Genomic DNA, 15,758 nt, shown 5'->3' on the forward strand with positions numbered 1-15,758 from the left:
CCGTCTGACTTCAGAGTCCCAACTTTTAATCCCTGCCCTCTGTCTCATGAATATTCATCAAGTGTTTGCTTTGAGGCAGTGGAGTGTAGCAGTAGGACTTCTGAGGCTTGAGTCTAGCCTTGACTTGGCCACTTACTGCTCATGTGATAGTTAGTGAGCCTCAGCCTTTCCCTCAGTGGAAGCTTCCTTATCTGTAAATTAGGGAGTGCGATTTATTCCCTCTGTTCCACAAACTTCTGATGGGTACTATTGGGTACTTTGTCCTATTTTATTTTTTAATTTTTTATTGAAGCAAATCAAACATGTAGGAAAGTGCACACATCTGAGGTGTAGAGCTCCATGAATTTTTACCAAGTAAACATACCCATGTAACTACTATCAGGATCATAATTTAGGACATTCCCAGCACCCCAGAAGCCACCTTTGTGTCCCTTCAGTCATTAGCCCCCAAAAGTGACAGCTAATCTGTCACTGGAGATTGCTGTTGCTTGTTTCTGAAATTTATGAAAATAAAATCCTGTAAGTTGTACTTTTCTGTCGTCTTTCGCTCAACATTTTGTCTGTGAGATTCACCCAAGTTATTGCATATTGCAGCGTCTGTTCTTCTGCATCGCTGTGAAGTTTTCCATTGCATGGATAATGCCAAACTGTGTTTATCCACTGTACTCTCGGTGGGCATTTGGGTTGCTCCTGTTCTTGGCTGTTACACGTCATGCTGCACGTCGCATTCTTATACATATGTTGGTGCTCACATGGATGCACTTGTGTTGGACATTTACCTGGCAGAGGAATTGTTGGGTCAGGAAGACAGAAATCACACTAGTTATGCTAATATAATTTAATATATGGAATTGGTTAAACAGATAGTAAAGGGTTAAAAAGCCAAAAAAGGAACCACTGAGATAACTAAGAGCAATTCACTGCGGGAAGCACCTCTTGTCTGCAGGGGAGGATCCCATAAAACTGAGGCTCAGACCGGTGGAGGGGAGTCTGGCTGGTGCGGTTTCCTCTAGGAATATGAAAATGGCAGTGGCTCCATATCCTTGTAAACATTTGGTATTTTCAGTTTTTTTTAATGTTATGTTTTCTCTGGTGTAGAGTAGTATCCCATTGTGGTTTAACTTGTGAATTTCCTATTCAGGTCTTTTGCTCATTTTTCAATTAGTTTATTTGTGTTTGTCCTATTTATTTGCAAACGTACTTGCTGTTTTCCAAATGAGTCCTGCATCAGATACATACGTTGCAAATGTATTCCCTTGTTGGCTTGACTTCTCACTGTCTTAATTATCTCTTTTAATGAACAGAAGTCTTCGTTTTAGTAAAGTCCAGAATATTATTCTTTTCCTTTATGGTGCTGCCTTTCACATCCCATTTAAGAAATTTTCACTTACTAAGGTCATGAAGATATTCTCTTATGGTATCTTCCAGAAACATTATTGTTTTATCTTTCATGTTTAGATCTACAGTCCATCCTGAAATGATTTTAGGTATGTTGAAGGTTAGGAGGTCAAGGTTCATTTTTTTCCATATAGATATCCAATAGATCTGGCACCATCTGTTGAAAAAGCCATCCTTTCCCCGAAGTATTACACTGACACTTGTCATAAACCCAGAAACTGAATATGTGTGGTTTCTAGCTTTATTTTGAATTCTGTAAACATTTTCTCTTTTTTTCTTGATCAGCTTTCTTAAAAATTTCTCAAGTTTATTAATCTTTTCAAAGAGCCAATTTTTGGCTCTAAATTTTTATGGTATATTTGTTTCCTCTATTTCATTGATTTCTGCTCCTAATTCTTTCCTTCTACTTTTTTTGTGTGCTTAAATTGTCCTTTTTCTAGCTTTTAGAGATAGATGGTTAGGTTATCAATTTCTAGCCTTTATTTTTTTTCCAACATATGCATTTAAAGCTATAATTTTTCTCCAAGTACTGCTTAATGGCATCCCACAATTTTTTAAACGGTGTAATTCAATTGTCATTCAGTTCAAAATATCTTCTTGTTTCCTTTGTGACTTTCTTTTGAAAATTATGCAATATGCTTCTAAATTCATGGGTCAAATATTTGGAAATTTTTCTCTGTATCCTTCTGTTATATTGATTTCTAATTTAATTTCACTGTAGTCAGAAAACTATGTTTGTTCTCTATATGATTTTAATAATTTGAAAGTTGAAACTTCCTGATGGCTCCGCATATGGCCAATTTTTATAACTATTGAACGGACACTTGAAGGGAATGTACAGTCTGCAGTTGTGGGTGCCGTGTTCGATGTATGTCATCTACATCAAGTTTGGTAATCATGAGGTTCAAATCTTCTCTGTCCCTACTAGTTTTTTTCCTCTTCTTATTTTATCAGTTAGTGACAGAGGTTTCTTAAATTCTCCCACCGGTGTTGTGGATTTGTCAACATCAGTTTCTCCTTTTAGTTCTTTAGTTTTTACTTTATTTATGTGTAGGCTATGCTATTAGCTGTGTACCAGCTTAGAATTGCTATATATTCCTGTTGAATTGTCCTTTTATCACTATGAACCACCCCTCTTTGTCACTAATAGTAATTCTGCTTTAGAGTCTACTTTATCTACACCAACTTTCTCTTGGATTTAATACAGTTTAGCTTTTCTATCTTTTTACATTCAGCCTTTTTGTATCCTTTCATTTATGTTGTGTCTCTTGTAAGCAGCATATAATTGGATTTTATCTATTATGTCAATCTTTGTATTTTAGTTGAGATATTTAGTCCACTTTCTTTTAAATCTAACACATTATTCTCTTTGTTCTTTATTCCTTTTTTTTTTTTCTATCCTTTCTTGTCTTCTTTGGATTCTTTATTTTTTTTGTTATCTCACTCCTTTGCCTCATAGCACTAATTTTACAATTTTTTGTACCGTAATAGGACGTTATAATGCTTCAATTCCATCTGACCTCCTGACCTTTTGTGATCATATTATCATGTATTTTAGTTATACAAATATTATTACTTTAGAGGGCAGTATTGTTGTGCTAAGTGGCCAAAATTAGATTTATCCATTTTTAAACCCTTTCTGGTGTTCTTTATTCCTTCTTGCATAATTATGCATTCATCTGAGAAATTTCCCTTTCACCCAAAGCGTTCCTTTGTGTTGCTTTTAGTGTTAATCTGCTGGAAATGTATTCTCTCAGTTTTTGTTTGTCTTTATACATCTTTATTTTACCTTATAAATACCCATATTTTCACTGGGTGTAGTGTTCTAAGTTTTATCAGAATTTTAAAGATGTCATTCCATTGTATTCTGGTTCCATTTTCCCCTGAAAAGTCAGCTGTCAGCCTTATTGTTGTGCCTTCATAGTAATGTGTCCACTCTGCCCCCAGCACCTCCCTTCTGGCTTTTTACAAGATTTTCTTTTTTGTCTTTGAATATTCAAATATTTTTCTGTGAGTACCTGGTGACTGTTTTCTTTGTATCTTGTTTGGGGTTTGTAGGGATTTCTAAATGTCTGGCTTGATGTCTTTCATCAATTTTGGAAAATTCTCAACCACTATCTCTTCATGTATTGATTTTACCCAATTTCCTCTCTCCTTTCACTGTGAAACTTCAATTGCATGCTTGTTAGACCTTTTTACCATGTCCCATAATGTCTCTCATACACTTTTCTGTATTTTTCATCCCTTATTTTTCCCTTTCAGATCTTCAATCTGGTCATTTCCTACTGACCTAGCTACCATCTTACTTGTCTTCTTTTTAGTTGTGTTTAATCTGCAGTTAATTGCATTCATTGAATTCTTTCAGTCACTTAATTTTCAGCTCTAGAATTTCCACTTGATTCTTATTTTAACAGATTCCAGTTTTATGGTGAAGTTCAGCATCTTTTCTTCTATTTTCCTGAATGTATTAGTCATAATTATTCTAGAGCTTGTGTCTGATAAGTCTAAAATCTGGATAACCTGTGGGTCTGTTTCTTCTATTTTATTGGATTTTAGTCATTTGATCCCTTTTTATGCCATGCCTAGTAATTTTGTATTGGATTCTGGACCCCTTATATATGAAAAATTGTGAAGCCTGTGGATAGCTTGATTGTCTTCCAGAGGGGATTTACTTGTCTTTGTTAGAGAATACTGGCAGATCACCTTGATCTGCTCAGGAATAGAAATTGAGAATATATGATCTTAACTGAAAGTCCACTGCATTTGCCAGGGCCACTCTTTCTTGGAAAGCCCAATTTTTGTCTCCCTATGGTGACAGCACCATGATACTGTCAAAATGTATGCTTAGTTTTTTTAGCTTCTGTGAGGCTAATTCTTTGCTTGTTTCTCAACCTCTTGCCCTTTCTATGTGCAGCTCAGGTGTAATTATATAACTCAAAGAAGCTGTGTGAAGAATATTGGGCTCACTTCTTTCTGGTACTTTTTCTAGGATTTTAGATTCTCAAGTTCTGGCTGCTTCAGTAGCTCCGACTCAGGTACCTCCAAACTCCTTGAGACTTCTTTAAGTTCTAGAACATCACTTTCTGCTTGGCTTTTGTGCAAAACCACAAATGCTCTGCAGGGAAAATGTGCAGTGAATATGGGGATCCCTTCAATGGACTTCTCTTCTCTCTGAATACTGGCTCTTCAAGTTCTGGCTGCCTTTGTTGCCCTGATATGCCTTCAGAAAACTTTTTGTTTGTTTTCTTCTCCAACTTTTATAGCTGTTCTTAATGGAAAGATTGGTCTGGTAGAAGTTATTCTTTTGTAGTCTGAAACAAAAGTCTTTCTCATCTAATTTTCACACTATCTTTGTGAATTAAAGAGGTGGAATGTTGTTTTGTGCATAAGCTTTGGAATCAGACTTTGGAATTTAGATCTCAGCTGGCCACTGACCAAAATGTGAGACTTGGACGAGTTTTAACCTCTCTGACCTTCTACTTACTCCCCTTTTAATAAATATCTGAGGCATGAAGTTGAAAAAACTTTAAAGATCAGATAATCCCACTTGTGTTTAAATTATTTCAGAGCATAGTGAAAGGGAAACTTCCAAATTCCTTATATGAAACTGGTATCATTTATTTCCTAAAACTGAGAAAAGTGGCACCTAAATATTATAGACCAATCTCATTATGAACATTAATGCAAAAACATATTTAAAATCAAGCAAACATAATCCAACAGCATATTTTTTAAAAATGCATCATGATTAAAGAAAAGCTTCTTCCAGAAATACAGGGATAGTTGGAATGAAATCTATGAAAATCTATTAGAAATCTATTTTAAAAATCTATGAAATCTCTGAGATAAGTCATCAAATTAATAGAGCTTAAGAGAAAAAAATCATATGATCATATCCATAAATGCAAAACAAGTATTTAATAAAGTTCAACACATATTTATTTTATTTTTCATTCAATAAATATGTATTGAGCATCTGCTCTATTACAGCACTGGGGCTGCAAGAGTGAAAAAAATACTGGCACCATCCCAACTCACATTCCAGTGGAGGGAAGCAGCCAATAAATAAACAAGGGGACAAGCTACAACATATGCTTATTTTAAAAACACAATAAAATATGCATGGATTTCATTAATATAATAAACATACCTTGGGCCAAAAGCCAGCATTTTACTTAATAGAGAAACACTAGAGATTTTCTTCTTTTTTTTATTGAGGTAGTATTGGTTTATAACATAAATTTCAGGTGTACATAATATTTCGATTTCTGTGTAGGTTACATCATATTCTCCACCCAAAGACTTATTACCATCCATCACCTCTTTTGCCCTCCTCCCTCCCCCCTTCCCCTCTGGTAACCACCAGTCTAATCTCTGTATCTATGTGTGTGTTTGTTGTTCTTGTTTTTATCTTCTACTTATAAGTGATACCATACAGTATTACACTTTCTCTCTCTGACTTATTTCACTTGGCATAATACCCTCAACGTCCATCCATGTTGTCGCAAATGGCAAGATTTCATCTTTTTTGTGGCAGAGTTGTATTCCATTGTGTATATATACCACATCTTTATCCATTTGTCCCTTGCTGGGCACTTAGGTTGTTTCCAAGTCTTGGCTATTGTAAATAATACTGCAATGAACATACGGGTGCATATATCTTTACATATTTGTGTTTTCATGTTCTTTGGATAAATACCCAGCAGTGGAATAGCCAGATCATATGGTAGTGCTATTCTTAATTTTTTGAGGAATCTCCATACTGTTTTCCACGGTGGCTGCACCAGTTCACATTCCCACCAGCAGTGTATGAGAGTTCCCTTTTCTCCACATCCTCTCCAGCCCTTGTTATTTCTGGTCTTGTTAATTGTAGCCATTCTGATGGGTATGAGGTTATATCTCATTGTAGTTTTGATTTGCATTTCCCTAATAATTAGTGATGTTGAACATTTTTTCATGTGCCTGTTGGCCATCCGTATATCTTCTTTGGAAAATGTCTGTTCAGATCTTTTGCCCACTTTTTAATTGGGTCGTTGGTTTTATTGTTGTTGAGACATATGAATTCTTTGTATATTTTGGATATTAACCCCTTATCCAATATATGATTTGCAAATATCTTCTCCCAATTGTTAGGTTGTCTTTTCATTTTGTTGATGGTTTCCTTTGCTGTACAGAAGCTTTTTGGTTTGACGTGGTCCCATTTGTTTATTTTTTCTATTGTTTCCTTTCCTGGTGAGATATGATATTTGAAAATGTGCTGCTAAGACTGATGTTGAAGAGCGTATTGCCTATGTTTTCTTCTCGAAGTTTCATGGTTTCAGGCCTTACATTCAAGTCGTTAATCCATTTTGAGTTAACTTTTGTGTATGGTATAAGATAATGGTCTACTTTCATTCTTTTGCATGTGGCTGTCCAGTTTTCCCAACACTGTTTATTGAAGAGACTTTCCTTTCTCCATAGTATGTTCTTGGCTCCCTTGTCAAAAATTAGCTGTCCATAGATGTGTGGGTTTATTTCTAGGCTCTCGATTCTGTTCCATTGATTTGTGTGTCTATTTTGGGGCTACTACCATGCTGTTTTGACTACTATACTTTGTAGTATATTTTGAGATCAGGGAGTGTGATAACTCCAGCTTTGTTTTTTTTTCCTCAGGAATCCTTTGGCTATTCAGGGTCTTTTGTGTTCCATATAAAGTTTAGGATTCTTTGTTCTATTTCTGTGAAAAACATTATTGGGACTTTGATAGGGATTGCATTAAATCTGTAGATTACTTTAGGAAGTATGGACATTTTAACTATGTTAATTCTTCCAATCCAAGAGCATGGAATATCTTCCCATTTCTTTGTGTTGTCTTCAATTTCTTTCAACATTGTTTTATAGTTTTCAGTGTACAGGTCTTTCACCTCTTTGGTTGAATTTATTCCTAGGTATTTTATTCTTTTTTGTTGCAATTGTAAATGGGATTGTATTCTAAATTTCTCTTTCTGTTACTTCGTTGTTCATGTGTAGAAATGCAACTGATTTTTGTATGTTGATTTTGTATCCTGCAACTTTACTGAATTCATTTATTATTTCTAGAAGTTTTTTGGCAGATTCTTTAGGGTTTTCTATATATAAAATCGTGTCATCTGCAAATAGTGACAGTTTCACTTCTTCATTTCCAATTTGGATCCCTTTTATTTCTTTTTCTTTCCTGATTGCTCTGGCCAGGACTTCCAATACCATGTTAAATAAAGTGACAAAAGTGGGCATCCTTGTCTGGTTCCTGTTCTTAGAGGGATGGCTTTCAGTTTTTCTCCACTGAGAATGATGTTAGCTGTGGGTTTGTCATATATGGCCTTTATTATGTTAAAATACTTTCCTTCTATACCCATTATATTTAGAGTTTTTATCATAAATGGATTCTGTATCTTGTCAAATGCATTCTCTGCATTTATGGAGATGATCATGTGATTTTAATTCTTCATTTTGTTAATGTGGTGTATTACATTAATTGATTTGGGGATGTTGAACCATCTTTGCATCCCTGGAATAAATCCCTCTTGATCATGGTGTATAATCTTTTTAATGTATTGTGTTAGATTTGCTAGCATTTTGTTGCGGCTTTTTACATTGATGTTCATCAGTGATAGTGACCTGTAATTTTCTTTTTTTGTGTTATCCTTGTCTGGTTTTGGTATCAGGGTAATGTTGGCCTCATAGAATGACTTAAGAAGCTTTCTCTCCTCTTCAATTTTTTGGAAGAGTTTGGAAGGATAGGTATTAAGTCTTCTTTGAATATTTGGCATAATTCCGCAGGGAAGCTGTCTGGTCCTGAACTTCTATATCTTAGGAGGTTTTTTTTTTTTTTTTTTTTTTTTAGGTAAAAATCCTTTTTTTAAAAAAAATTTCTACTGAGTTAAGGATAAGTTACAATCTTGTGAAATTTCAGTTGTCCATTATTGTTTGCCAGTCGCATTGTAGGTGCACCCTTTCACCCTTTGTGCCCACCCCACTTTTCCCCTGGTAGCCACTAATCTGCTCTCTTTGTCTACATTTTTTAATTCCTCATATGAGTGGAGTCATACAGAGATTGTCCTTCTCTATCTGGCTTATTTCACTTAACATAATTCCCTCAAGTTCCATCCATGTTGTTGCAAATGGGACAATTTTCTTCTGTTTTATGGCTGAGTAGTATTCCATTGTGTGTGTATATATATATATATATATATACCACATCTTCTTTATCCAGTCATCTGTTGGTGGGCACTTAGGTTGCTTCCACATCTTGGCTATTGTAAATAATGCTGCAATGAACATTGGGGTGCATAGAACTTTTGGAATTGCTGACTTCAAGTTCTTTGGATAGATACCCAGTAGTGGGATAGCTGGGTCATATGGTAGTTCTATTTTTAATTTTTTGAGGAATCTATTTTAGGAGGTTTTTGATTACTGTTTCAACCTCCTTACTGGTGATTGATCTGTTCAAATTCTCTATTTCTTCTTAATTCAGTCTTAGAAGGTTATATGATTTTAAGAATTTGTCCATGTCTTCTAGATTATCCAATTTGTTGGCATATAGCTTTTTGTTGTAGTCTCTTATAATCTTTACAACAGACACCTCAGAAGTACAAATTTCTCCTCTTTAATTCCTGATTTTATTTATTTGAGCCTTCTCTCTTTTCTTCTTAGAGAGTCCTGCTGAAAGTTTGTTAATTTTGTTTATTTTTTCAAAGAACCAGTTCTTGGTTTCATTGAATTTTTTTTTCCCTATTCTTTTTTTTAGTCTCTATTTCATTTATTTCTGCTCTGATTATTATTATTTCCTTCGTTCTACTGATTTTAGGCTTTGTTTATTCGTATTTTACTAGCTCCTTTAGGTGCACTGTTAGATTGTTTATTTGATTTTTTGTTTGTTTGTTTGTTGAGGTAGGCCTGTATTGCTGTAAACTTCCCCCTTAGAAACCACTTTTGCTGTATCCCATAAATTTTGGCATGTTGTATTTTCATTTTCATTTGTCTCCAGGTATTTTTTTATTTCTCCTTTGATTTCTTCATTGACCAATAATTGTTCACTATCATTTTGTTTAATCTTCACATGTTTGTGGCTTTTGTGATTTTCTTCTTGTAGTTGAGTTCTAGTTTCATACCTTTGTGGTCAGAAAAGATGCTTGGTATCATTTCAACCTTCTTAAATTTAGTGAGACTTGTTTTGTGGCCTAATATGTGATCTATCCGGGAGAATGTTCCATGTGCATTAAAAAAGAATGTGTATTCTGCAGTTTTATTACTGTCTATTTCATCTTTTATGTCTGTTAATAGTTGCTTTATATATTTAGGTGCTCCTATGTTGGTTGCATAGATATTCACAAGTGTCATATCCTCTTGTAGGATTGTTCCTTTTATCATTATATAGCGCTGTTCTTTGTCTCTTGTTACAATTTTCATTTTAAAGTCTTTTTTGTGTGATATAAGTATTGCTACCCCAGCTTTCTTTTCACTGCCATTTGCATGGAGTATCTTTTTCCATCCTTTCACTTTCAGTTTGTGAGTGTCTTTGGATCTGAAGTGTCTCTCTGGTATACAGCATATGTATGTGTCTTGTTTTTTAATCCAATCGGCCACCCTATATTTTTTGATTGGAGCATTTAGACCATTGACATTTAAAGTAGCTATTGATAAGTGTATATTTATTGCCATTTTGTGACTTTTTTTCTGGGTGTTTTCGTAGTTCTTCTCAGTTCCTTCCTTGTTCTCTTCCCTTGTGGTTCGATGGCTTTCTTTAGTGTTATGTTTGGGTTTCTCTTAATTTCTTGTGTATTTATTATAGGTTTCTTGTTTGTGATTATCATGAGGTTCGTATCATGTATAATAATGTATGTAAATAGCAACCTATATTTAGTTGATGGTCTCCTAAGTTTGACCTCTTGCTAAAAGCTCTGCTGTTTTACTCCCCTCCTCCCACATTTTATGTTGTTGATCTCATATTTAACCTGTGTGTGTGTGTGTGTGTGTGTGTGTATCCATTACCCTCTTATCATGGAGGTAGATGATTTTAGTACTTTTGTCTTTTGACCTTCATATTAGCTTCATAGGTGGTTGGTCTGCTGCCTTTACTGTATATTTGCCTTTACCAGTGATTTTATTGCTTCTTTTTGTTTTTTGGTAATTTTCTTATTCCTATTTGTGCTCTTTTCTTTTCCACTTAAGTTCCTTTAGCCTTTCTTGTAAGGCTTGTTTATTGGTGATAAACTCTTTTAGTTTTTGCTTGTCTGCAAAACTCTTTATCTCTCACTCCATTCTGAGCAATAACCTTGCTGGGTAAAGTATTCTTGGCTGTAGGTTTTTTTCCTTTCAGCACTTTAAATATATTGTGCCACTCCCTTCTTGCCTGTAAAGTTTCTACTGAGAAGTCAGCTGATAGCCTTATGGGGTTTCATTTGTATGTAACTTGTTGCCTTTCTCTTGTAGCTTTTAGGATTCTCTCTTTATCTTTGATTCTTGACATCTTAATTATAATGTGTCTTGATGTGGGCCTCTTTGGGTTTATCTTGTTTGGTGCTCTCTGTGCTTCCTGTACCTGGATGTCTGTTTCCTTCCTTAGATTAGGAAAGTTTTCAGCTATTATTTCTTCAAATAGATTTTCTGCCCCTTTGTCTCTCTCTTCTCCTTCTAGGACACCTATACTATGGATGTTAGTGCACTTGATGTTGTCCCAGAGGTCCCTTAGACTGTCCACATTCTTTTTAATTCTTTTATCTGTTCAGCTTGGGTGATTTCCTTAGTCTTCTGTCCAGCTCACTGATCTATTCTTTTGTAACATCTGCTCTGCTATTGCGTCCCTCTAGTGAATTTTTCATTTCTGTTATTGTATCCTTCATTTCTGATTGGTTCTTTTTTATATCTTCCAATTCTTTGTTGAAGTTCTAACTGAATTCATCCATCCTTCTCCCAAGATCTGTGAGCATCCATATGACTATTAGTTTGTACTCTTTATCAGGTAGATTGTTTATTTCTGTTTCATTTAGTTCTTTTTCTGAGGATTTGTCCTGTTCCCTTATTTGGAACATATTCCTATGTCTCCTAAATTTGCCTCTTTCTATGTGCTTATATCTAAACATTAGGTAGATCAGTTACATCTCCCAATCTTGGAGAGGTGACCTTAGGTAAGAGATGCCTTATGAGGCCCAGTAGTGTGCTTCCCTCTCATTACCGGTTCCAGAAGTTTCGAGAGTGTCACCTGTGTGGGCCACGTGTGTCCTTCTATTGTGGCAGGGTTGCTCTTGCTGCAGGTGCACAGGGAGGCTAGGCTATCCCCCTGGCCAGATGGTTGTAATGCTCAGCTGTGTTTGGCTGCTATGATCCCTTCAGTCACTCTGTCAGGCATGGGGAGCCCCAGCACAGTTAGCTGCAAGGTCTAATAGAACATTCCTGCTGCAGTTTTCCTGTTAAGTGAGTAGGCCACCAGCATGGCTGGTTGCTAGGCTCAGGGGCTTACAGTTGCTCTAAGCCTCTGGCCTACAAGGCTGTTTTCAGCTCACTCAGTAGTGCAGCCAGATGGAGCTGGCCCCCAGCATGGCAGCACACAATTGTTTCAGGCATTGGAAGGTGGAGGCGATCCCCTATGTGGCTTAAGATTGCTCCCTGCTGTGACATGCTGCAGCAAGAATGTGGCTTTTTCCTCTCCAGAAGGGAATTTCTGCCTCTTCCACCTCAGTCAGCACTGTCCCTTGTTGTGGGGGTTATTTTTATCCAGTTTTCAGTTCTCTCTCAGGGATAATTGTTACAAGGGTAGTTGTAAATTTGTCATGTCTGTGGGAGTTGATAAGTTCAGAGTCCTCCTATGCCACCATCTTCCAAGCAACCCTCCAAGATTTTCTTCTTAAAGTCAGAAACAAGACCAGGATGTCCACTATGTCCACACTGGTTAACCTTAAGTTGTGGAATGAGCTGAAGTAATAAGACAAGAGAAAGCAACTTAGAGACATAGGAACTGGAAAGAAAGAGAGAAAAGCATTGCCATTTGCAGATTATGTAAATATAGAAATGGAAACCTTAGAAGAATCAATGGAAAAACAATTCCAAGCAATAACAAGGTTAGTCAAGTTCCTGGTTATAAAATCAATATGTAAAAGTCAATTGCTGTCATATATACAAATGAAAACCAGATAGAGGATATAATGAAAGGGAAATTCCGTTTATGATAACAAAAGATAAAAAAAAAATTCAAAATACATATAGGAAAATTATAGAATACTCTTGAAAGAAATGAAAGTAGACTTGAACAAATTATTTAAAATACCATGTTGTTAGATAAGATACAATGTTATGCCTATGTCAGCTTTCCCTAAGTTAATTTATAAACTAGGTGTAATTGCAATAACACTTCCATAAAGTTTTTTCTAGAGCTGTAAGTCAATTATGAACTACTGTTTCACAAATCTTAGTTATTTCCAGGGATGGAGGTGCCAGCCTCTGGAGCAGGGGGAGGAGGAGTATGGGGGGAACTGGGCTTGCTTTGTGTGTGATGTGCTTCATGGCTTACATATCTCTCATTGAGCTCACCACTCCCCATGCTCCCTCTTATGAACCCTGAGCTGGTGAATTCCCGTTTGGGAACCAGCATTCTGGAAGCTCGTTTGGTTCATTGTGCTGTGCTGATGGGCTGCTGGCCTATAACATGTCTTTTAGGTTGGTCTCCACCTGGGCCTTTGCTCATTACAGAGGTGGCAGTCAGAGAATGTTATTTGGGGAGAATGAACTTTTCAGTGCCTCCTCAGTTTTCTCTCTAATATTGCCTTCTCTTCCTGACCCTAAATGGATGTTTGATAAGAATGCTAAGGTGTGAAAGACATTGTCATTTGCTTAAAAAGTGCTGGTGCTGAATGGTCTTCTTGGTTGTGTTGGTGAGGAGTTGGCCCAAGTTTAGTGTTTTATCTTCTCTTCAGTTGCTAACAATCATTTCCTAGCATGGATTTCCAGCTTGTTCCCAATATTAGGCTTTTTATCCTAAACTGGTCATTTATGATGAATTGTAGATGCTTTCTATTAGTTATGAAACCACAATAAATATTTCCAGCCTTTTTCCCTTATTACTTCTCACTGGGCCGTTTCCTGCTTCCTGAGTGTGCCCTGTACTCTACCCTCACCCTACCTTTGCTTAAGCTATTCTCTCTTTCTCCCTTATTCCTGTCTGAAATCCTGCCCTAAAAGCCTGTCTTCAGGGCTATTTTCAAAGTTCTTTTAAAAACCCTCTTCCTTATTTTTCAAGCTGAATGTGAATATACTGGTGTTTATCAAAGCAAAATCATCCTTTATTTCTCAGTAATTTGTGTTTGTTCTGTAGTCTCCTGTTCAACTGTGAATATCTTCATTGCAGGGATTCTGTTTTATTTATGTAACTTCAGAAACACTTTGCTTATTTCCCTGCATGTAGCAGGAAGATGGGATTGAATTAAGAAAAACCAAGGGCTTATTTTAGTCCAGTGGCATGGACTAACTATCCAAGTGGTCCATAAGAGCTCACCCTTTGGAAACTCCTGAATTGAGCATAATCAATCACCAGATCGTGCCAGTGACCCACACGGGAGCAATGGTGGTCTTCCTTATGACACCACAAAGCAGAACCTGCTGCTAATCAGATAATTCTGGCCCGTGTCTGCTTAGGTTTTCCCCAGGCTCTACAAGCACCTGCAGCCTAGGTAGACGGTAGGGTGTCAAACTGGAAAAAAGTCTTCCTTAACACTTGGTACCAGCCCAGATTCCACATACAGAAGACCATGAGAGTTGGCTCTGCTCATTAAAAACTACATGATTAACAATATTTTTTGCCTAAGCCCCCAAAGCAACAAGTTGTTTACATTTACAGATATGTGTGTGTTGAGAGTTTAGCAGACCCAACATTGCTGAATGTCATGTTCTTATGAGATTGTTCACCTTTCTGTGAATAAATGGCTAAGAATAGGTGAGATATTTGCAAGTATCTGTACATATCAATTATTCTTCAAAAACACAAAATCTTTCTTTTCTTGCAGGAATCCAGGAGCTTTGAAGTCATGAGAAGAGAAGGTAGGGAAAATGCATTCATACCCATTTCATTCTCAGTGTTGACATTTGGAAATAGTTTGTTGAAGCTCAGATGAACTTCAGATTGTGGGAAGCCTGTTATTTGAAATTTCATGCAGCCTTTTCTGGTTGCTGACTATTTGACACTTGCCTCTAGGGACTGCAAGAACTGAGTTTGCTTGTGAGAACCATGTCTTCTGCCTTCAAGCATCAGAGGTGGAGTCTGGGGAACTGGCTCATTCATGAGCAAGTTTACAGTCTCTTGAGAGAAGGCTCATTTTTGAGTGAAGTTTGAAGTAATTATTTAGTTTCACTCAGCAAAAACAAAATCAACAATGAAAAATGGCTTATGGTTTGAGGTATTTCAATATCTGGGAAAAGATGCCACTGTGAAAAATATTTCTGATTAGATTTTTACAGCTTTAGCTAAGCTGAAATAGAAATAACCAATTAATTTCCCTTCTGAAAACAGTTCCATGATGTTCTATTTTCCCTGAAAGAATGCCTCTAGCACATTTGTTTTCTGGTCTCTGAGGTAAGTGTATATGGGTGGTAATTTCTGAAATCTTTTAGCGGAAATTGAAGTTTCCCTCATTCACTTTCAGCAATATCTAGTTTCTAATAAGAGGATGTCTTTTGTATGATCTATGGTGTCATCACCAATCATCCCTTTATTGCAGGAATGGGAGGATGAAGTCAGAAACCAGAGTGAGTTCTTGGTCTAGGATCTGGCCTTTGGTTTTAGCCTTAACCACATCCTTCCCTGTGGCATTGTCTCCAGAAAGAGTGGCAGTCTTAAAAAGCGAGCAATATCCATATTGACTCCTAAATCTAGCATATCCTTGTCTCCTGATTCATTCTTATTTTATGTATCTCAATGAAAGACAGAGAATGGCCATGTTATCAAAGTGTTTTTCTACAGCTTGGAGACCTGAACTTTCCGTACTATCTATATTGGTGGACTAATTGAACTGGTCTTTGCTGCTGTCCATGGTTCTGAAACCCTGGATTCAAAGGTTGTGGCTAGTCTGGCTCTAGGATGAACTTTCTGGCTTCCATTCCCATTTACCGTTATCTCTGGTTTTGCACTCCATGTCCTCTGAACTGCATCCATAGGGTAAATTGCATTGTTTGGATATCAAAACCAAATGAAATTGGATGAGGGCGGCTGGGGCAAGGAAGGCATGTTTCTTATTGGAAGTTGTGTTCATAATGGGCATGCTGACTATGTAAATTGGAGAGAAGTAGTCATAAGGAGAGAAGTTGACATGAACTTTGGTTTTGAATACTATTCCATTCGTGTCAGTACCCCTGAG

General features: G+C 36.5%; 1 protein-coding gene across 1 annotated transcript in view; it reads left to right on the forward strand.

Moving 5' to 3' along the window:
• The window catches only part of FSTL4 (follistatin like 4), a 386,938-nt gene that overhangs the window by 22,068 nt on the left and 349,112 nt on the right, over positions 1 to 15,758 (forward strand). Inside the window, exon 2 of the mRNA XM_046668053.1 lies at positions 14,412 to 14,445. Coding sequence (XP_046524009.1) covers positions 14,412 to 14,445 — 34 coding nt within the window. The remainder of the gene's footprint in view (positions 1 to 14,411; positions 14,446 to 15,758) is intronic.

Source organism: Equus quagga, chromosome 7 (genome assembly GCF_021613505.1).
Source record: "Equus quagga isolate Etosha38 chromosome 7, UCLA_HA_Equagga_1.0, whole genome shotgun sequence".
NCBI lineage: Eukaryota > Metazoa > Chordata > Mammalia > Perissodactyla > Equidae > Equus > Equus quagga.